At 48.6% G+C, this 23,655-nt stretch overlaps 1 protein-coding gene across 4 annotated transcripts in view; it reads right to left on the bottom strand.

The window, feature by feature from the left end:
* The window catches only part of MED15 (mediator complex subunit 15), a 65,250-nt gene that overhangs the window by 27,889 nt on the left and 13,706 nt on the right, over nt 1-23,655 (bottom strand). For all 4 annotated transcript variants that reach the window (XM_034642827.1, XM_034642825.1, XM_034642826.1 and 1 more), the window contains exons 2-3: nt 13,276-13,363; nt 1,082-1,133 (exon numbers count right to left, since the gene is read on the bottom strand). In XM_034642827.1, the coding sequence (XP_034498718.1) occupies nt 1,082-1,133; nt 13,276-13,363 (140 nt within the window). The remainder of the gene's footprint in view (nt 1-1,081; nt 1,134-13,275; nt 13,364-23,655) is intronic.

The following is a 23,655-nucleotide window of genomic DNA, read 5'->3' as shown; positions in this document are numbered from 1 at the left end:
GAGCCACTTGCCAGGACAAACCAAGGCATCTCATCCAGGCGGCTCATTCCCCAGGCTCCTAGTTTCAACAATTTGTTCTAAACACCATAGGACCTTCCCAAACATGCCAAAGAAAGTAGAATCAAGTGAAGTTCATCTGGCTGGCCATTCTCGTAGAAAGTTAGTATGGAAAGAAGCAAAAACTACGGGCCACACAGGGACTCTGGGGTTTGCAACATCTCCTTTTGTCTGAGATTACTGACTAAAGCTGTTGCCACCTCTACAAGCACGGGTAGAAACCACCGGACGTGCCAAGTGTGCACTCCACAGACAGGCTGTGTCAAGAGGAGCCCATCTCCTGGTCACACAACTGCAGACAGGCAGGCAGGAGGCACTGTTGGCTGAAACCGCAGAGGGCCCCGCTGACCTGGTTTCCTTTAGAGACTGTGACCGACCATCCAGGAATACTCAGTGTCCTCCATGCTTATGTATAACACACAGAAGACCACCAAGATCCCTGAGCCCAGTCTGCAAGGACACACTTCTAAAGAGCCACTGCTGCTGCCAGGCTGGGCTGACAGGATCCCAGCTACCCCAGCAAGACCTTGTGAATCAGAGGGGGTGGAATGCAGCAGGCGCCAGGCGACCCTCAGCAGGACAGGGAGCCAGAGGCAAGACTCATGAAGTTCCAGCCTGACAGGAACATGCATTTAGGTCAGACCCCCATGGGTCAATGAAACCGACTCCTAAGGAAGGAAGTTTCTTTTCCAGGGTAAACCTGGCTTATTTAAGAACTGCCTAGAGACAAAGGCAACAGTCTTTTGAAAAAGGAGACGTCCATGGACAAGCAAAAATAGCAGGCCAGACCACTTGGAGGCTAACATTTCCATTATGCCAAAATCAGCATTTTTGAGGTTGAGGCTCTGAGGAGATGGGAAACGGAATAAAATGCAAAGCAATGTAGAACTTCCCAGGAAGTAGGAGCTTTTTAATACAGACATTCTGCCGTAGGCACTGTGGCCAAGAAAGCCCCCCCAGTCCCAAGAAAGGGCCAGCCCCTCCTGGCCATCAAAACCACCCAGAAATGTAAATTTTTACTTACGAATGTCTCGAAAATGGATAATGAGCCTGGCCACGAGAGAAAGGTACTCGTCCTAAAAGTAAAAACAGGAAGCAGTTTAATCCCAGATGAAGAAGTGAAGCCGTGTAACGCCCCTTCCCGCCCCCCCTGCACTGCCGTGTCACCAAGCACAGGGTTCTTCCTGAAAGGTTGCTGGCCTGCCTGGCTCAGCCTCTGGAATCCATCTCTCAGAGAAGAGCTGTCAGTGCTCAGCTACAGCAGGCCAACAAAAAGCACAAAGAAACAAAAAGCCAAAAGGGATACGGAGAGGCGTCAAACTGCTGCTCCTTCCACTCTGGGGTAAATGTTCCACCAAGAGGGCCGCCAGCCAGCTCAGCCGCCCCTCCTTTCACAGAGGGGACGAGGGGCCGGCCTGAGGTCACAAGGCACATCAGCAGTAGATATGGGCAGGCCGCTTTTGTCTTTGCACTATTTGTATCCAAGTACTTTCGCTTTTAATACCCAGCCTGTTGCTCTTTCACTGCTGACGTGCTTGCTTGCAAATCTGGATGTGTGCCCCTGGCTGTGCTTTTCAGAGATCTGCGCGAATCTGAATTTACTGCACAGGCAAGGGTGAGGGCACAAGGCCACTCAAGGGTGGCAGGTGGCGGCTGCTGCTGAGGGCCCTCTTCTTCCCAGCTGCCGGGTTTCTGGAACTGCACAGCAGGACCTGCCTTCTACCGATTGTCCTCTTTGCAACCAAGAACGCTCGCTCCTTAGGGTTTTGGGGAAATCACCACTGTGAGTTTGTCCTGCGGTCAACGAAGGCATGTCTGAGTTAAAATCTTATTTCAGAGAAGCTGTACCATCCTTCCCCCCCCCCCGCCCCCCTAAGTACCCATCCTTCCGGCAAGGCATCCCTGCATGGGAAAAGTCTTTGCTCTCCGCCCTGTTCACACAACCCTCCTTCCTAAGTCATTGCAACACTGAGAGTCCACTTGACAGCAGACTGATGGAATGACACCCACACAACCCAGGCCCCAGCCACGCCACCTGCGGTGCTACTACCCTGGGGACAAAGGCCAGTGAGCCAAAGCACAAACAGTAAACCTACTGTCATAAGAGACACCTTCAGCGAAAAGTGGTCTCAGGCGAATACAAAAATACAAGCACACTGTAAATCTTCATTGCTCTTCAACTACCTCCAAACTTCACCCCACCACTCTCTTTTGGCCAGGGGAATCCGCAGAGGCAAACATGAGGGGAAAAGGCCCAGGGGAAAGGCAAAGCCGGATGGTGAGCACATGCAAACGGGGTACATACAGGAAGAGGGACAGTGAGCCTCTGCTGGAGCAAAGGGACGAATAGCAGGTATTGTCAACACTCCCCATTGCCAACTGCCCCCACCAATTTCTGATGGGAAAGACTATGTGCTAGGGGTAAAGGAAGCCCCCTGCGGTTGGGGCTCCTGCCTGTGGATCACCTGCTGAGGCTGGTCCTTCAAGGATAGTGGTGTGGTGAGCAGGGAGCAAGGAAGGTGGGGAGCCTGAAGGAAGTTCAGGAAATGAGGTGGCTAAGTACAAGGGAACAAGGACTGGGAGCTTTCCAGGTCAATTTCTGACGTCTTGTTAAGGCCATGGGCCATCTGTTAAATTGGGGATACCTTAAAAGAATTTGTAGAGTTTTCTCCACTTCCAAAAAAGATAAAATGAGGAAATAGGTTGAAAAGCAACCAGTTACTTTTATTCAGACACAACATACAGTAAAAATGGAGCTCAGGAGCATGTCCCCAAAGCCTTTAATATAGAACCAGGATGAGGTGCTCAGAGCCCTGCTGCAGTCCTGTGCCCACACATGGATGGCCAACGTGATCTGCTCTCAGCTGGGGTCACCCACTGCCTGGTGGGTAGAGCGGAGGCTCTGGGAACCAGACCAGACCAGCATGATAGGCCTGGGGACAGGGGAGGGAGGGGGGGAGGAATGTGGCCACCTGACAGGAGACATGGACAGAGGAAGCAGTTAGTCCTACAGCCACCAAGAGGTTTTCTTGCAGGTTAAATACATCTCCAAGATTCCTGCAAAGGCTAGGCCCCCCAGGAACCAGTGGGAGCTGAGGGCTGCGTATCCGCTGCCAGTGTTTCTCCCTCAGAAGGCCCCGGGGTCCGAGACTGCACCTCTCGTGTCCCCCAGGGCGGGCTGCTTCACTCCCCTGGCTCCTAACTCCGAAGTCCTGACTGACCTACCCCCGTGTGAGAATTCTCAGGCTCTGCCACCCTCTTCTGCTCCAAGGCACCCCACCTCTCTGGGACTGCCCCAGACAAAGGGCTGAAGACCATGTGACATCCCTTACCTTCACTCAGTCTTGACCATCTCCCCCACTCAACATCAAAAATCTAAGTGTCACAGCTACAACATGAGGCTGGGTGCTACCAGACCAAGGTAATACCAGCTAACACTCTGGCACTTAACGTGGTGTCAGGCACAGCTCTAAACCTTCACATTTATCAATGCATTTAATTCTTCCAACCACCTACTGAAGCAGGTGCGTGGTGCCTGGTTTGCAAATGAGAAGACAGGAACGTGTGGGGAAAAGCTTTATAGTTTAAACCCTTGCTTGACCTGTGCAAGACTAGCATGAAGGCCCAATGACAAGGGTGAAGGATGCACATGGATGTGGAAGGAGCAACAGGAGCAGGGAAACACACAGGCTCCATATAAAATTCCAGGCACCACACGCTACACACTGTACACTACCTTTTGTATAAGACATGGGAAATCTGAATACATATATGCACTTGTATCTGCAAAAACAAATGCTGGAAGGATAAACCAAAATCGGAGATAAACAGTTACCCCCAGAATTATCAGGGACTGGGCTGAAAATGAGATTTCACACCTTGTTATATGATTTTCACATTGGAAGCATGTACATTTTTTAATCAAATTGAACATAAAGCTAAACCAAAAGAAAAAGTACAATTCCTAAAAATTCAAAATAAATTGAAATGTATGAGCTCACTATCCAGTTGGTATCAGAATCATAGAGGGAAAACAGCCCTTTGAGTGATCATTTTAAAAAAACAAAAAAGCAAACAAAACAAAAAACTGCATTTCCTTAGTGGAAGGGATATACTTTAAGGACTAACAGAGGTGCAAAGACATCTTACACTTCATTCCACATTTTGTTACTATTTGTTACCAATATTAGCGATAACATTAATCTGTTCATTTCTAAAGTATTTTGTTTTATGTTTTTAAGTTTACTTTTTTTAGTAATCTCCATACCCATTGTGGGGCCCGAACTCACAACCCCGAGATCAAGAGTTTCATGCTCCTCTGAGTCAGCCAGGCGCCCCCCAAAAGTATTTTAGAGTAGAGCAAGTAATTATGCTAATGATATTAGAAGCCAAGATAGTCACATTAAGAGAAAAGATACAAGTTTAAAATGAAAGTAAAACCCTGTAAGGTTAAACTGGAATGGGAAATATCAGTGTGAAATTATGGGGGTTTTGAGGTTGTTGCTTGTTATCACCAAAACGTATTACTTCTTAGCTCTGTTCACAAAAAGGTGCAGAAGCCATCAGCACCAGTGCCCACACTGCATGCTCTTAATACCATTTCACCCTCAAAAAGGAACCAGGGCTCCATAGAGGAACGGCCCATTCCAGGACCAAGACGCAGTAAGCTGCAAAAGACAAAAGGAGTTGTGATAAGAGGCCCTAAGAGGGATAAAGGGTGCTTGGGGGCTGCCCCTGGATGAGGAAGGGACCACGGAAGCATCGAAATGAACCACTGCAATGGACTGAAACACACAAGATGCAGAGCCCCAAGCTCATAATAGTCACAGGAAGAGAACTCACCCTCACTCCTATCCCCACGCCCTACTGATCGCCCCTGGGGGTAACCAAGGGTAGCAAGTCCTTGGGCTACAAAGGGACAACGGACAGGAAAGCATTCCTGGTCACCCAGAAGAGGCTGTGTTTCAAGCAACCAAGAAGTCTTGGTTGATGAAAAAAAACCCCTTCTTTGCAGAAAAATTCCTTCTAATAAATGTGTAAGGAAATGTGTCCGGAATTAAGGGCAATTACCATTTTGCGACATCCCATTAAATGGTGGAACCATCAGATGACAAGTGGATGGGGAACTTTTTTGAAGAGTCAGGCTGTCACTCTCTGAACTCCGGACAAACTGTGGTCTCGTGGGGAAATACGAATGCAGGGCACCACCTCAGACATATTCTTACTCATGACTCCACTGCAATCCTGAGCTCTTCCCATCTAACACTCAGTTCACAAGAAATAAGGGGCAAAAGGGAGGGAGTCAGACAATAGGGGAAACTGTTGGTAGAAACACACATGCCAAAGACTCAGCCACTTAGGACTCACAGGGAAGTGAGGAACCTGGCAGAGAAAGCTCCATATCATCTTAAAGAATACATGTGTATCATCAAAGCCAGAACGCTGGTAGAAAGACGAATGTTACAGGTGTTTCTGGGGAGGGCTCAGAGAAAATGAGGAACATGTCATTGGAAGCTGATGCAGAGAGAATCCTTGGTATTTAGTGGCAGAAGTTTGGCTGAATTGTATCCTAGTTGTGTGAAAGGCAGAACTTGAACTTGTAAGCAATGAATTTGGAGATTTGGCTGAGTAGACTTCCAAGCAAAATGTTGAAGGTCTGGCCTGGCTTCTTGCTGCTCAGAGTAAAATGCGGGAGGAGACAGAGAAACTGAGGTAAGAACTATTAAGCAAAAAGGAACCTGGACTTGATGGGTTTGGGAACTCCTAGGCTATCCAAATCGGGGAAAGAAAAAAAAAAATCAAGCTAAACTGAGGAGGTTCACTGTTACGAAGGTGCACTCCTGCAGAAAAAGCTAGGGTGTGGCTGAACACAAATTTTGCTAGTGCCAGAGAGAGTGGGCACAGAATTCACGGATCCCCTCAATCATGAATCCTCTCACAGAAGACAAGGGCAGGGACGAAATTATACAGGAAAGATCGGTGGAGAAACCCCTTGTCTAATGGTGTGAATCCTGTCACATACATGGGAAACCCAAGAAGGCATGTGAGTGTTACAACCGCAGAAACACTGACAGTTTGGCCTGAAAAGGAGAGAGACTGGATGAAATCAAAGAAGGGTGACAGATACCCAAAATTCTATAGGCAGGAAACAGGCTGATAAAATGACTCAGCTGCAAACATGTGCTACTCTTCAAGAAAAGGAAAGATGATCACAAGGGCAGAGCTTCAGGCCAAGAGGCCAAAGCCATGAGCCCGGAGATTGGAGCCCACAAGTCTGGTAATCAGTTTCAGCGGCTATAGGAAACTAATACACTGTCCCTATCAATTTGCCTATCCCAGGTATTTTACACAAACGCAATCATGTTGCATAATATGGACCATTATGACTGTTTTATTACACTTAGCATGGTGTTTTCGAGATTCATCCGTGTTACAGCATGTATCAGTATTTCATTTCCATTGTATGAATATACCTCCTTTTGTTTTGTGTATCCATTCATCAGCTGATAAACATTTCAGTTATTTCCACTTTTTGGCAATTATGAATGATGCTATGAATATTTGTGTACAAGTTTTTATGGACATTTGGTAACTGTTTAATTTTTTGAGGAATCATCACACTGTTTTCCACAGTGACCGCACCATTTTACACTCCTTCCAGCAACGTAGGAGGTTCCAAGGTCTCCAGCCACCATGAGTGTGAAGTGGTGTCTCCTTGTGATTTTGATTTGCATTTCCCTAATGACAAGTGATGCTGAGAAGCTTTTCATGTACTTCTTGGCCATTTGTACGCCTTCTTTGGAGATATGTCTGTTAGAGCCCTTTACCCTTTTTTTTTTTTAAATTAGGTTTTTTGTTGTTATTGTTTAGTTGGAGAAGTTCTTTATATATACTCTGGATACCAGTCCCTTATTAGATAAATGATCTGCAAATATTTTCTCCCATTCCATGGGTTGTCTTTTCACTCTTGATGGTGTCCTTTGATGCACAAGAGTTTTTAATTCTTTTTAATAGTTTTTAATTTTGATGAGTCAAACTAACCTAGGTTTTCTTTTGTTGTTTGTGCTTTTAGTGTCACATGTCAGAAACTGTTGCCTAATCCAAGGTCACAAAGATTTATGCCTACATTTTCTTATAAGAGCTTTATAGTTTTAGCTCTTAAATTTAGGCCTTTGATCCTGAGTTAATTTTTTGATTCTGATAATTTTTGTAAATGGTGTGAAGATGGGATCTAACCTCAATATTTTATATATGGTAATCCAGTTGTACCAGCACCATTTGTTGAAAAGACGATTTCTCCCCACTGAAATCTTTTAGCACCCATGTCAAAAAAAATCTATTAACTGTAAACACAAAGGCTTATTTGTAGATTCTCAATTCTATCCCATTGATTAGTATGTTCATCCTTATGCTAGTATGACCTCGTTTTGATCACTGTAGCTTTGTAGTACATTTAAAAATTCACAAGTAGGAGTCTTCTGACTGTTTTCTTTTCCAAGATTGTTTTGAGTATTCTGGGTCCCTTGAATTTCCTTAGGATCAGTTTGTCAGTTTCTACAAAGTCTGTTTTGAAGTTTTCCTCATATATTGAAAAATGTATCAAATCCCAGAGCAGGTACTCCAGAGCCAGTGCTCTTGGCAAAAGGAGGCCTTGGATAAGCATCGCATTGGGAGTCATGGATTTTAACATTTTATTTTTATATATTCTAAAATATTTTAGACATACAAAAAATGAATAATAAAACAAATGCCAGTGGTCTTCTTACCCAGCTTACATGTAAAAATAAGACAGAGGGGCAACCATCTGCCTCAGCTGGTAAAGCATGTGACTCCTGATCTCAGGATCATGAGTTCAGGCCACAGGCTGGGCGTGCAGCCTACTTAAAAATAAAACAACAACAACAACACACCCCAAAACCAAAAATAAATAAAAATTAAAATTAAAAATAAAAATAACAGAAAAAAATGCAAGTGAACAAGCAAGCTAGCTCCCCATACTACAAGTGACTTGCCCTATATAGCTGTTTCTTCACAGGTGAACAGGAGAAAGCGTCACAAGGGCTAAAGTGTGTATTTCTCTCAGCCTCAAAACACGCTACAGCAAACATAGCTGGTGAAAACGAAACAATCAGAACTGACAGAGAAGCTTCTGAACAAGTATGCTTACTAAGGATGGTGCAGGAGCCCCGACTGCCACACATTTTGGACAGAACGGAGGGAAGGAGCACTGCCTACTAGACCTTTCTCATGAACCAGCTACACCCAGCTAGGCTTTCCTAGCAGATCTCAGCAATTGTTAAGAAAATGCTAGTCTTGAGGTGCCCGGCTACCTCAGCTGGTAGAGCATGCAACTCTTGATCTCAGGGTCGTGGAGTTCAGGCCCCATGTTGGGCGCAGGGCTTACTTTAAAAGAAAAAAAGAAAGAAAATGGCTGTCTTTTCATGTGCTCACATTTCTCAGTGTGCACAGCTGTGCTTCTCTCAGCTCCAAGATGCAGTGCTTCTAATGCCTGAATTCTTGGGTGGTCCAGTAGCTGCTCTTCATGAAACAGGGACAGCAGAAGGTATATTCAGATTCAGTCAAAGCCAGACTCCAGGCTTGTGAGGGCCCTTAAAAAGGCTGAAGGTAGGAAAACACCTCCTTTTATCAGATGTATGTAGACATGCTCCTCTTCCCTGGCTGGGAGCACGGCTGAGCTCGATCCTATTTCCCAGGCTGTGCTGGTCCCCATTTATTCCAGCTGGCTGGCTGCTCAGCTCAGGCCCTCCTCTTTGGCTAATCCCAAGGTAGTTTCCCACTTCTGATGTTCAGTTTCCCTAGTCCCCGTGTTTCACTCTGGCCTCCCAGTGGGGTTTTCGTTCTGTACTAGTCCTTTCTACACTGTAAACCAGAAACATGTACTACTTTTGCATAACACTGTATTAAATGCAAAAGAGTACATGAGTGTTTAACTTACAGGCTTAATGTAAAAACAACCAAGTAATAAGCAAAGGTTCGGAAATGCACCCAGCTTTAGTAAGCATCACTACACACTGCCACAGTAGGCACCGACACAGAGCTCCTGGGACCCCTGACTGTGCTCTCATCCAGTGGCTGCCAAATCTGTTTCAGAGGCTCGTTCAAGTGTTCGGAGTTGCCACTCTCACAACCCACCATCCCCAGGCACAATTATTTTTGCTTCCATCAGCCTCCTTTAGGCAGAAAGTAGTCCCATCTGTAGGAATCAAAGGTGTAAAGGAATTAAAGTGGCTGTTTGGGTATCTTTTGCTATGACAGATGGGAGGCAGTAAAAGAAGTGGTTAAGAGTGTGGTGACACCAGACCATCTGGGTTCCATTCCCTGCTCTACCTCCACCCAGATCTGTGACCTCCTGGCTAAATTAACTAGCACCTGCATGCCAGAGCCTCCTTCTCTGAAACTGGGGAGAGTGGTAGTGTTTTTGCTTCATACAGCTGATGTGGGATACAGAACAGGGCCTTGGGGTATACACTAGGCAGCCTGAGGTATCCATTAGCACCCCAGTTTCCTTCAGGGTGGACACCTCTGGACCTGCCAGCTTGCCAGGATTCCCCGGGAAGGTCAGCCCCTTCACTGTGGCCTCTTACACCGCTCAGTCCCTCCTAGAATCCAGAAACAGAGAAATTACTCTTCCCCGTCCTTCTCCCTGCTCTAGGGCCCCACTTTTTTCTTTTTTCTTTTTTTTAAGATTTTATTTATTTACTCGACAGAGATAGAGACAGCCAGCGAGAGAGGGAACACAAGCAGGGGGAGTGGGAGAGGAAGAAGCAGGCTCATAGCGGAAGAGCCTGATGTGGGGCTTGATCCCATAACGCCAGGATCACGCCCTGAGCCGAAGGCAGACGCTTAACTGCTGTGCCACCCAGGCGCCCCTGGGGCCCCACTTTTTCAATTCTTTCACAGTTGTTCTGATGGAGTCTCAGATGGGAAGGGCGGGCAATAAGAGTTCCCGGGGTGCCATCTGACCAGTCCTCACAGAAGGGCCTCACTGCACTGACTGGCACCCAGCTCTACGAGGAGCTTAGGCAGTAGTAAAAAGCTGGGCATCAGACAACGGTGCCCAAGCAGTATGTCTGTCTCTGCAAAAAAGACAGGAAATTTTCAACACCTGTTAAAAATACTTCTCTTCCAAATAGTTGGGGGGGGGCTCTCCTCTTTGGAGTTAGGGATTTAGAATCAGCTTAACCAAAGGAAATGGGACTGCGGTCATTAAGGTTCAGAGTGTGGGCGAGGCAGAGGCTGAGACAGTGAGGGGGCTGTTGTGCTGCTCGATGCCGTCTTTGGGATGGAAAGCATCCCAGATGATAGGAGAGTGTCTGTGATAGCCGATCTCCAAGAGGGCCACCAATAATCACTGGCCTCCCTGTACAAACAGGCAACTGCTTATATCGAAAGACAGAGGTGAGGGGCGCTTGACTGGCTCAGTTAGGTGGAGCATGCAACTCTTGATCTCAGGGCAGTGGGTTCATGCCCCACGTTGGGTGTAGAGATTGCTTAAAAATAAAACTAAAAAAAAAAAAAAAAAGGAGGTAATTCCCACTGCCCTTAGGACCTGCTGTATCAGAGTGATTTTCTAGGACTTCTGAGGACAGGTAGATTCCACATCCCCCTCCTCAAAAGCCAGCTGTCAGGTAGTAAGAAGTGCAGGCTGTACTGCTGGAGACACCACGTGGAGGCCACGTGGTAAAACTGATGTGCAGATACAGGAGTGAAGCCTTGATGGACCTTCCAGGTCAGCACAGCCGCCTGCTGAATATAGCTGCATGAGAGCTCACACGGGAGATCAGCAGGATGGTCAGCTAGGCAATGCCAATTGCCCTGGCTGCTGACCCACAGAATCAGGAAAAATACTTTATTGCTTTAGGTCATTAAGTTTTATGGTAGTTCCTTATCAAACAATAGATAACAAACAATAAGGAACCAACAAGTTCTCCATTTCAAAAGCTGAAATAGTTCAATAAGCCCTCACCAAAGTTCTTTTAATTCTAAGAAAATACAAACAAAACCAGTAATAACATCCCATCCCCCCCAAATATTTGCAAATTCTACATCTAATAAGAGACTTAGATCCAAAACACATTAAAAATTCTTACAATCAATTAAAAAAAAAAACAAGAACTCAATTTAAAATGGGCAAAGGATCTGAATAAACATTTCTCCAAAGAAAATATACAAATGATCAACAAGTACATGAAGATGCTCAGTATCGTTTGTCACCAGGGAATGCAAATCAAAACCAGAATTTCTGTGAAATGCTACTTCACACTCATCATGATGGGTATAATAAAAAAGACAAACGATAATCAGTGTTGATAAGGATGTGAAGAAACGGGAATCTCATACCCTGTCGGTGGGAGTGTAAAATGATACAGCTGCTTTCAAAAACAGTGTGGCTGTGTTACGTTACCATCTGATTCAGCAATTCCACTCCTAGGTATCTACCCAAGAGAAATGAAATGTTAGGTCCACAGGAAAGCTTCTACACACGATTTTGGGTTTGTTTTGTTTTGAAGACTTTATTTTTATGAAATCTCTACTCCCAACGTGGGGCTCGAACCCACAACCCGGAGATCAAGAGTCGCACATTTCACTGATTGAGCCAGCCAGGTGCCCCTTGTACACAAATGTGTACAGCATTTTTGGTAACAGCCCAAAAGTAGAAGCAATCCAAATGACCATCAACGGATAAACATAAACAAGATGCAGTGATCCATACGACAGGATATTATTCAGCAGTAAAATGGAATGAACAACATGCAACGAAATGGTCCGTGGATGAAACCTGAAAATATTATCCTAAGTGAAAGAATCCAGGCACAAAAACATTTACTGTATGATTCCATTTATATGAAATGTTCAGAAAAGACAAATCCATAGCAACAGAAAGCAGAAAGTGGTGCCCCAGGGCTGGGAAAATGGGGAGCGCCAGCCCACGGGAATGGATTTTCTTTTAGAAAATGTTCTACAATTCAGATTGTGGTGATGGTTGTACCACTCTGTGAATATCCTTAAGACCACTGAATTACACACTTTAAATGGGTGAATTGTGCAGTATATGAAACAGATCTCAATAAAGTTATTAAAACAAAGGAAAATGTTTATTATGTATATCCAGAGTGCAGAGCCCCTGCACCTCAGTGCCCAGAGCTCTTCTTTACACTTCCATGTGGTCACAAACACACACCTGTGTGCTCTAACCTCTAAGACCAGATTATGCAGGTGGCTTCTCTTCTGGATACTGCTTTCTCCAGCTGGTGACCTCTATCTTTCTATTTTGAAAAATATTCACCTCATCTCAACACTCAGACCATGTCCAAATCTCCTGAATTGACCTCTCTATGTCTTGACAGTTGGTTTATCCAAACCAGTATCCCACCAAGGGCTATAAGTAGGATCGGCTTTTAATTCTTGATGCACAAGGATGTCCCAGAACTCCCAATACCACACTCAGGCACAAAGTGCTGAGGAGCAGACCCGGCACAGCTGAGGGACTGCACGGTCAGGATGTGCAAGGGAGGCAGGGCGGGTGCAGAAGAAAAGACGCGGGCATCAGCCCCTCCTTGCGCAAGCTGGGTAACCCGACACAAGTCCCTGGCTTCCTTGTGCCTGTTCTGCTTCACTTCTACTAAAACAGCTCTGCCCTGGGGAGAACACTCTGATGAAAGGATGAAAGGAGGTGGTCACATGAAGCCCATGGCACCCAGCCCAGGACAAGAGCTCACACAGCTGAAATCCTTCCCAACTACTCCACCTGTGACATTCCTAGGCTCAAGGCCTCAACCTCCACAAGCATCGCCTTTAGCACTTAACAAAGCAGGATGGGAACGCTTGTGGGCCCACGTGTCAGGGCCCTGTGGAGCTTTAGTGAGGATCCCCTGGGGAGCATTCTTATTCAGAGGACCTCCATGAGCATCCTACAAGATTCCTGGGAGCTGACCACGAATGGAGGGTGTTGGCAACAGGGTTGTGGTCAAGGCTGGGCCTGCATCCTGCATGTCCCCCCAAGTACCCTCCCTATAACTGTACCACGAACGTGTGGGAAGACCCACAGCATGCTGCAGGTAAACCTGATGGTGCCCATGGTCAATCAGTGAGTGGCCACCCCACCCCCACTCCGCAGGCAGAGAGCTTCCAGAGTCTGCCTTGTATCCTCCCCTTCCTGAGCCTCTGAGCTTTCTGCTCCACCCACAAGGGCCTTACCCGGGTCTTGGCCTTCAGGAACACATGGCTCTCCATATCCTTGCTGGATTTACTGTGGGCCACACCAGCTTTCCGCATGGCATCCTCACTGTAACACAGAAGAAAAAAAGATGTTCACACATACCTGTAAGTCTGCTCCTGTAGGTTTCCTGGCCAGCAGGCCCTGCTCAGCAGCTACCCCTGGGTGGAAGAGGTACTGTCCTCCAGCGTAACAGCCTGGCTAAGGTCCAGGAGAGGCATATAAGGAGGGACTCTCAGCAGAGTGATAAAAGGCAAGCTGAGCAAGGTAAGGGGGAAGAGCCATGAGAAGAAAGAAACAGGAAAGGTAGACACCACAAAGCAAAGCAGCTACCCCTGGCAGAAAGGATGAGAGCAGCCAGGCCCTCGGAGTTGCTCACAACAAGCACAAAATCAGGTATACGCAGATGGCTGAGGGGCCAGCACCCTCTACTTCCTACCCTCTGAGTGGCCTGGGTGTCTCCCCCCGCCCAGCCAACTCTGGCATTAAGAACAGTGGGACCCTGGCTCCGGTCTTCTCCTCTATAAAACAAAGGGGCCATGCAATGTCAACTCACAGTCCCTCCCAAGGTAAAGGTCCTTTTTTTTTTTTTTTTTGAAGATTTTATTTATTTTGTCAGAGAAAGAGAGAGAGCACAAGCAGGGGGAGCGGCAGGCAGAGGGAGAAGCAGGCTCCCCACTAAGCAAGGAGCCCAGTGCGGAACTTGATCCCAGGACCCAGAATCATGACCTGAGCCAAAGCCAGATGCTTAACGGACTGAGCCACCCAGGTGTCCCAAAGTAAAGGTCCTTATGTAGGATGTGCAGGTTCTCCAAGTGGGACCAAGGAAATAAATCTCACAAATGTGGAAACTACTTAAAAACACATTTGCCAACAAGCACCTGGGTGGCTCAGTCAGTTAACTGACCCTTGATTTGGGCTTGCGTCATGTCTCAGGGTTGCAAGGTCAGGCTCCATCCTCTGTGCAGAGTATGCTTGAGATGCTCTCTCTCTCCCTCTGCTCCACCACCCCCATGCTCTAAATCAATCAATCAATCAATCAATCAATCTTAAAAAACAAAAAACCAAAAAAACACATATTTGCCAAAACATGTCCAATCAGAGATGGAAGGCAATCACTAGTCTTTACCGACTGATGCTCTGCTAGGAGGGAGCCACACACACCAGCAAGCTTGAGCTCCCTGTGAATGGCAGCACACAGCCCGAGAAACACACACAAAGCTAAAAACAGGTGTGCGTCTCTTAGAAAGGAAGGGGCATACTACACTTGGGCCTCTCAGGGCCTGGCGCGTCTGCTCACAGCCTGCCTTCTTCCCAGAGCAGAGCACGCTGATAAACAAATGAACGAGCATGTCAAAGATCTGTTGCCTCACCCCAAGAGAATTAAACAAACAGTCCAGCTGGTGCTAGACAGCCTTCTGACCACTCCAAACAAATGAAAAAGCAAACCAACCAACCCCAGGATACTGAAAGAGTGTGCACATGGGATGCACGGTCATGTTTGTGATCCTTAAAGAAATCAAGAAAGGAGTCTCGGTGCTGAGACTTGGACAAATCTGTATTAATGTGTAAAGAAACATAAAATGACCTTGACCCCCCCCACTGCTGGATAACTCATTAAACACATGAGTGCAGAGTCTCTACCCCCGTCTGCTTCCTCAAGCTGCACTGAGGCAAAGCAGGAGCAACGAGTTCCTGTTGGCAAGGCAGCCCGGATGGAGCAGACACCCCCATGAGGGGCAATGTGATCACGGCCAAAAGAGCAGGGTGAAAGGAACAATGCAGGAGGACAACGCAGTACCCAACTCTCCAGGAAGTGAGAGAGGCAGGCACAGAGGACCTAGCCAGTGTGAGGCGGGAGTCCACACACAGAGATCGAGAGTCGTCACTTGGTTAGGCTCTAAGTCACTGAGCATCTCCGACAAGAGAAGTGACTAAGCAAACCAGCTTTCAGAAGGGCACCTCACCTGTGTCCCCCAGGGCCATACCTGTTCCCTTCCCCACTTTCCAAAAGCAGTGGGAGGCAAACCCTGTCATGGAGGCTTCCCAGGACTGAGGGCCACAAAGCTGCAGAGCAACGGAGAGAGCAATGGACACAGCCAAGAGGGCACTTGCTAGCCCGTGGGACGTGCTGGAGGCTGGCTATAGGGAAGTGGAGAGGTCATGGGTAGAAGGTGGAGCCAGGACCAAGTTGTGAAGCACAAAAAGGCAGAGAGGGGGCCTGAGAGCTCCGAGATGGGACTCAGTTATGCACATGGGCTCTGTGCCCAAGATGAGCAATCCCCGAGGGCTCAGGCAGGCTCCTGGCTGGCTAAAAGCAGCCCTCCCCGGGGCGCCTGGGTGGCGCAGCCGTTAAGCGTGTGCCTTCGGCTCAGGGCATGATCCCGGCGTTATGGGATCAAGCCCCACATCAGGCTCTTCTGCTAGGAGCCTGCTTCTTCCTCTCCCACTCCCCCTGCTTGTGTTCCCTCTCTCGCTGGCTGTCTCTGTCAAATAAATAAAATCTTAAAAAAAAAAAAAAAAAAAAAAAAAGCAGCCCTCCCCAAGCTGCTGGCTGGCCACTTTGATGGAGTTGGCAGACTCACAGGCCCCACACAAACTCTGTGAACCCTGACCGCAGCAAAGACACCTGGCACAATCCCCAGAGACAATACACAGACACCAGCCTAAGAGCTTTGAGGTGGGGGGACCTCGCCAGGCCCGAAGGCACCAGATGCCAAGGGATGTGCTGGAGGAGAAACCCTGTCCCCTCCGGGTCCACACAACATCACTGATGACACAGACATTGGGGGCACTGGCTGTTATGTGACTGAAAGAGCCTAAGGAAGACTGTCAGGACAGGGGGCCAGAATCAGGCCTGTCTTGACAAGGTAGAATACACACCTTAGCAAGAGGAAACACAACTGGGGTAAACACCCATGAAGGGGCTGCACAGCTACGGAGCCAAGAAGGAAGGCTGCTCTTCAGCCAGGCGCCAGAGCTCTGCGAGACAGCACCATGCCCGTGTCTCGTACGTGTCCCTTCCATGGCTGCACGCCACGTCTGCCCAAACAGACCCTGCGTGTTTGTTGGCTGAAGAATGAACAGGCGCCCTGAGCACTGTTTTCAGTTCTGCAAACCATATTTTAAAAAAATGTTTTTGCTCCTGTTTCTAGTCTGCAGATCATGCTCCACAAAATAGAAGATGAAGCAAAAAAGAAACCTGGCAGCTCTGCTCTCTGTTACCATTCGCACGTTTGCCCCCAAGGAGGCCCTGTCCTTTCCTTTTCAGCCGGCTCGGCATCTTGTCAAGGGCGCCCATCCATTATCTGGTTCTAACTGCACAGGGAAGAGCTTCTCGCATCAGTGCTTACGGGTGGTGGCCCTCCCTCCTTCCGTACCAAGTACCAGCATGCCCACTGCATGAGCCTGCTGTGGGTCCCAGCCCCACATTCAGGGCAGCCCCCGCACAGATGCAGGACCGGCTGCTCTCCCCCTCTGCTCTGTCCCCAGGATGCCTACAGGAGCAGCTGGACCTGGATGGCCATTCCTCAGCCTCTGTGTCCAGAAAACAAAACCCTTCCAGCAACCGTCACTAAACAAAAGCAAACTAGCACACAAAAAGACAGCCCTAAAGACAGAGTGGTGGTTACAGCCTCAGAGAAACAACTTAGAAGAACTAGCAAGTCCTAGTGAGCTCCGCCCACACACAAGCCAGCCTGAGGTCAGCTCCGGGAATACAAGGGCCTGCCCAGTCAGGGGAGGTCAGGGAGCAAAACCAAGGTCAGCTCACAAGGGTGGACCCTAATTGTGGCTATCGTGCCACAGTTCCAATACTAAGGCAGTTGTCCCCAAACCTGAGGCCACCAGGAAGGCGCCAGCACAACAGAGGGGCCTGTCTCCTGGCCATTGCCTGGGCGTGCCGAGCCCTCTGAGAAGATGGATGGAGGACTGACACTGGCTCAGAGCTCGCAGCCCCTTGCTTCAACCAGGGCTCCCCAGCTCCCCAGGTACAGCTTCTTCCTGGTCGCCATGGTTACACAGGTCTGCCTGGTCAGGGTTCAACTGGCATCTGGTTTAGACTCGAGTCTCCTGGGGGGGGGGGGGACCTGATCCATCCCACAGGCCCTGTGAACTCCACCACCACGAGGTGGCAGAAGCCCCTTCTTGTCCAGACCCTGCCTGAGCAGAGGGCAGTGACACACACACAAAAAAACACACCAAAAAAAAAAAAAAACAACTCTGTAACCTTAGCTCTGTGTCCACCGAATGTGCACACTGGAAACCTGGGAACCCCCTCTTCACTTCCCAATTCTGACTTCTGTTCCTTGAAGTTTAAACCCTCACCTCATCTCTCACTGCACCTGTGGTGGTCCTTCCTGATGGGCCTCTGTCTCCACCCCCAACACCTCCACCGGCACCCTAAGCCAGGAGGAGTGGGAAGCGGTCCAGGCTATGTTCCTGACTGCCTCAAGGGCCTTACTCCTTACCAGCAAGGCAGGCAGCCATGGAGCCCACTCCCTCACTCTTCCAGGGCCCTGCTGCCAAGCATGCTGATGCTCAACCATCCCGCCAGCCTGTCAAGCCCTCTGGCCGTGCTCCAAGGCACCCCACTTTCTGCCTCACAGAAACCTTGTGGTCACCCTGGCAACACCCGTGGCACCTCCTGGGGGAACTGCTGGCTCCCTGCTGGTCAGCCCTGCCGTCCTACAAACACCTTGAGAGCCGGGACTGGTATGCAGCAGGCAGTAAGTGGCACCAGACAAATAATTGGCTATTTTTAACACAAGGAGTGGTAATGCCATGCATTTTGATGGGACATGATGTGCAGAACCGAGAATCAGTGTGATAGGTATAGGGAAACCAGGTCTTCAACGAGCATGTCCAGACAGCAGAGGTCAGGGTGATGGGAAAGTATGTGCTGGGATGGGCGAAGTGCTGGGCACTGGACCCTGCAGGAAGTAGACAGAGGAGGAAGGGCTTGGGCTCCAGAATCAGACAGACCTCACACAGATCGGGGCTCAAATTCCGACCTGGCCACTGGCCAGCTTGGGTCTTGGGAGAGACGCTCTATCCCCCACACACATGCTCCTCTTAAAGGAACTCTCTGAAAGGGCTGTGGCCAGGATGAAGGGAGGCGCACAGAGGTGGCCAGGGTGCACAGCCTCGGCCCAGACTGCAGCTCCTGTCCAGTATCTGTCTGCTCTGCTGCCTCACCTCTTCCCTGTCCCCAAATTGGGAAACTCAATTCATCACCTGGAGCTGGTTCCTAGTCTTTGTAATCTGAATCAGTGCAAGATAAAGCTAAAAAACTAGCAAACTGTGTGTGCTGGGAAGGTACACGTGGATGTAAGCTCCAAGTATGCTAATGCTCCAGCCTGCCCCTCGCCACTCCACCCCCAAGCCGGTGACCCTGGATAAGGCATCACCTTGCGGGGCCTGCACGTTCTCACCTCATGGGGCTGGTCTGAGGATTATAGTAGTTTAACGACGTCAGGCACTTGGCACGTAGGAAGCAGTAGGGTGTGTTACAGAAATACAGAAATTTACTGTGCCTAACTGCACAGTAAGACTGCATCCCAAAATACCTCCAACGTTCAATGACGTTGGTGTCGCCCCCTTCCTAGCAGATGACAGCAGTGAGTGCGTGCGGCTCCCTCAGGCAGAGCTGCTGTCCCCCTGAAGCTGAGCCACCTGGAAGCATGCCCTCAGCTGCCCAGCCGGCAAAACACTTCTCAGAAAGGGCCTGTGCAAAGGTACGCTGATGAGAAGCATTCAGCGGCCTTCTCTGCCCTCCAGCTGCCTGGCCCTCCCCTCCTGCTCCATTCCAAAGGGCCACATGCAGGGGCCTTCCCACCTCTCCTGACAGCACCCCCCTCAACACCGCCTTCTCCAGGTTCAACCTCCTTTTCCATTGCTGAACACGTGCCTGTTCGCAGGAGAGCAAGGCCATCTGGTTGGTCTCCTGCTGCTGTCTAAACCAGGAAGGTGTTTTCCTCTCTGCGTCAGACTCACCCTCCTGCCTTAGGTGGACAAGATGCCCACCCATCCATGGGAGGTTTTTGTTCTGCCCAGAGGAAGCCTCCCCTCTTTTGAGAACCACACACTCACCAACCAACTGACCTCTCATGGGGCAGGAGTTTTGCCAGCCCTGCCTCACCCCACCCTACAAGAGAAGCTTCCAGATGAAGTGGCACCTGTGTGTAAAAAGAGTCTGTTCACCCACCTGGGACAGACCTTGCAGCTTGCCTCGGTGACCCTTCACCCTGTATGTGTAAAAGCCCCAATCATAAAAGTGCCAGACAACAAGAGAATAGTTATATAATATTGGGCTGAGGAAGGCTTTCCTAAGCACACCATCAAAAAGTAGATACCATATAGGGAAAAAGATCTTGCCAAGTTAAAAAAGATTCCTACCACATTTTTTTTTAAAGATTTTATTTATTTATTCGACAGAGATAGAGACAGCCAGTGAGAGAGGGAACACAAGCAGGGGGAGTGGGAGAGGAAGAAGCAGGCTCATAGTGGAAGAGCCTGATGTGGGGCTCGATCCTAGAATGCTGGGATCACGCCCTGAGCCGAAGGCATACGCTTAACCGCTGTGCCACCCAGGCGCCCCTCCTACCACATTTTTAACCAACCATCTACCAAAGAGATAAGGAAAAGGTACCCTTGATACTCCCGGCCCTCAGCAGCTCGAGCCCGCCCCTGATGTCTAAGAAGGAAGGCTCTGGCAGCCCTGCTTCCCTATCAGGCGCTCAGGGCAGTACCCACCCCCCACACCCCATTCCTGTGCAATGGACCTGTATGTTTGGAAGTAAGCTCCCAGCACTTGTGGTACAGCCTAGGAATACACTATGTTTGGTAAACCAGAGCTCGGGCCAGCACAAGAGAGAACTATTCCACCCTCTCTAAATGCCAGCTGAGTCCAAGCATTGCCGTGGTTGAGACCTAGCCCGAAGCTTCTGCCCTGCCGCAGCGTCAAGGAATCCTGTGAGCCTGCCCCCAGGAGAAGGGCCAGGAAATGAAGACAGACCAGAAGGAAAGCAAATCGCTATACTGGCCCTGAGCAGGAAACACAACTTTGACTTAAATTAAGCTAGCTTAAGCCACAGTCTAAATAAATATGTTCCCTACAACAATTTCATTTAAAAATAAAATTAAATGAGATATGAACCTCTAGGCTGGCATAAGGAACTGAACTTGCATGTCTAATTTTGTTGCTCTCAAAACCCCACTAAAACTACAGAAAAGGGGGGATTTTGTTTTTCTTTAACACAAACTCACAAAGCCAGAAAAGTCAGAAGTGATGGCTCCAACAACAGGATTTTAGAATCTGGAACAGTGATGGCCCAGTGGTGATGGACATAGCAAGTCAACCAAGAAAGCGGAGTCCTAAGTAAGTGACAGTGAGGAGGGCTGAGAGCCAATCCAGTGCCAGCCCCAGATCTTCGTAAGGCTCCGGACGGGTGTGCCAGGCACTCAGGGACCAGAGATAAATGGAAAGATTCCTGGGTGAAAGGCTTCTCAGCATCCCCTCCTCCACTTCACACTGCTGGGTAACCACTTCCACACTAGCAGACACCAGAGATTTATTCTCTGGAAAAGCATAAAATGGAGAGTCATTGGACTGTGAGGGGGGCAACCCACCCAGCCGAGAAGGCTCGGGGAGGATAATGAAAGAAGCAGACTATGTGCCCACTGAGTGTCTAGATCCACACTAACTGCTGACGCCTACCCGCCTGCCCTTCTGCCCACCTGTGGCCTCCTCCAGGGTGGCACCCAGGTCTTCACCCTACAGCCCAGTGTTTGGAAGACCATGTTCTGGAGGAAAGACCCAGAACCTGAAGCTACATGAGCCTCCAGGGAAGCTGGCAGTGGACAAGCCCCTCGTGCTCAGAGTGTCCACCTGTCTTCCCCCTGCCCCTCTCTTAGAGTGAGCCACCAACCAAGGGCTCCCAGACACCCTCACACGGCAGAGAAAGACCATGAGAAAAAAATGCCGAAAAAAATCTTTATTTTCCAAAGAAATAAGACATTGCATCCATTTAACAAGAACAGGATTCTAAAAACAGGAAGTCAGATTACCAAAAAAAGAGAGAAAGGGAAAAAAAAAAAAAAAGAAAGCAAGCAAGCAAAGAAAGAGTTCTTAGAAATAAAAGCATGTCGGTAGTGAAAGGCCAGAGATAAAATGGAAGGAATCTCCCAGAGAGTGACGCCAAAAGACAAAACGATGGATACAGGAGACAAAAGATAAAGTAGAAGAGGACCGAGGGGCCAACATTCAGACACAGGGGGCAGAGGAAACACAGGGAGCAGAGGAAATGTGGCTCCCTGAAACATGATTCGAAGAAACTTGCCCTGCAGCGCTGGACAGGAGGCCTGCGAGTGAGGCAAGCTGCCCTCAGCTTACTAGGAGAAGTGCTGGGCTGCACAGCAGCAGCACCACAAACAGCAACGCAGAGGGACGTGCTTCTCAATCCTTGACCAAGCATTTCCGACCTAGAAGCCCATGTGCACCCAAATGGACATGGTCTCCAGAAATTGAGTTCTTTTTCTAGAAGCTAGTGGAAGGAAGGAACCAAAAAGAACACATCACAGGATACAGGAAACAAGAAACCAAGCACCGGAGCCATGCAACTTGAGAAACTAACGCTGCCTCTGGCCTATGCCCTGAGAGTTCCAGAAGAGAAAAAGCTGGAGCTGACAGCCAGCCTGGCAGCACTGAGCACGGGGATAACTATACTGAGAGGCAGCTGGAAAGTACGGGAAAAGTGAGCCACAGGTACACAGAAAGCTGGGCACATTTTTAAGAAAGCAATTTTATTCTGGAGAAAAAAAATTTTAAAAAACGGCTTATCACAGTATGCCACAAAAGTCGTCCATAGAGTATCATTTGCGTGGGCATAAACGTCAGTATTCCTTACAGATTTACCCAGGAGGTAAAATACAGGTAGAACAGGGAGCAGCAGAGATAATGGCTATGTAAAGGAAGCTATAGAGAAAGTCAATACATAATTCATGAAACTCATCAACGTGATGACCCAAGACAGCAGGACGTGCACATGACTCAGAATCACAGGCACACACCGGGAGAAAGAGCGGAGTTGGAGAGGAGGGCTCAGCGAGTGGGGACCCACCATGGTTTCGGGGGGGGGGGAGGTTGTTCTTTGTTTTTAAAGATTTTATTTATTTATTTATTTATTTTAAAGATTTTCTTTTTATTTATTTATTTATTTTTTTTTTTAAAAGATTTTATTTATTTATTCGACAGAGATAGAGACAGCCAGCGAGAGAGGGAACACAAGCAGGGGGAGTGGGAGAGGAAGAAGCAGGCTCACAGCGGAGGAGTCTGACGTGGGGCTCGATCCCATAACGCCGGGATCACGCCCTGAGCCGAAGGCAGACGCTTAACCGCTCTGCCACCCAGGCGCCCCTCTTTTTATTTATTTGACAGAGATAGAGACAGCCAGCGAGAGAGGGAACACAAGCAGGAGGAGTGGGAGAGGAAGAAGCAGGCTCCTAGCAGAAGAGCCTGATGTGGGGCTTGATCCCATAACGCCAGGATCACGCCCTGAGGCGAAGGCAGACGCTTAACCGCTGTGCCACCCAGGCGCCCCAAGATTTTATTTATTTTAGAGAGAGAGAGAAGGGAGAGAGCGAGCACACACACGCACCAGCTGGGGGAGGGGCAGAGGGAGAGAAAGAATCTCAAGCAGACTCCCCACTGAGTGCGGAGCCCCACATGGAGCTCAATTTCAAGACCCTGAGATCATGACCTGTGCCAAAATCAAGAGATGGAGGCTTAACAGACGGAGCCACCCAGGTACCCCGGTTTCATGTTTTATTTTATTTTTTAACCACTCCTTGACTTTTAATACTTACATGCATCTATATTACTTTGATAAAATAAGAATTAAAAGTTAAATGACAAAATGCACATAAAAAGTGTGCCACAGACTCTGCCATACAGAAATACTTGGTGAGCGCCGTATGTTAATAAAGGCCTCCCAGAGGTGCAGGGCGGGCTCAGTGGGTAGAGGAGCATCAGTGCTTGATCGCAGGGTCCCGAGTCCAAGCCCCATGTAGGGCATAGAGTTTACTTAAAAAGAAAAAGAAAAACGTCACCTTCACCTTTCTAAACTTTAGAAATTAGGCAACCTGGAGACAGGATGCTCATACTTCATTGGCAAGTCTGACCCCAGGAGCATCCCAGAAAACCCTAGCACACATTTCACCGTTCTCCCAGTGGGCCCTCGGTCAGAGAGGCCGTGGGCAAAGGAGTCCCCTGCAACCCCCATCTGGCTGGAAAGGCCCCTTCCCTGTCCCCTACCAATGAAGGACTGTTCAGTGGGTCTTCCGACCTTCACCAAGCTCTTAGA

Source organism: Ailuropoda melanoleuca, chromosome 14 (assembly GCF_002007445.2).
Source record: "Ailuropoda melanoleuca isolate Jingjing chromosome 14, ASM200744v2, whole genome shotgun sequence".
Lineage (NCBI taxonomy): Eukaryota > Metazoa > Chordata > Mammalia > Carnivora > Ursidae > Ailuropoda > Ailuropoda melanoleuca.
The sequence above is the reverse complement of the archived record's forward strand: the minus strand, read 5'-3'. Positions and strand labels throughout refer to the sequence as shown.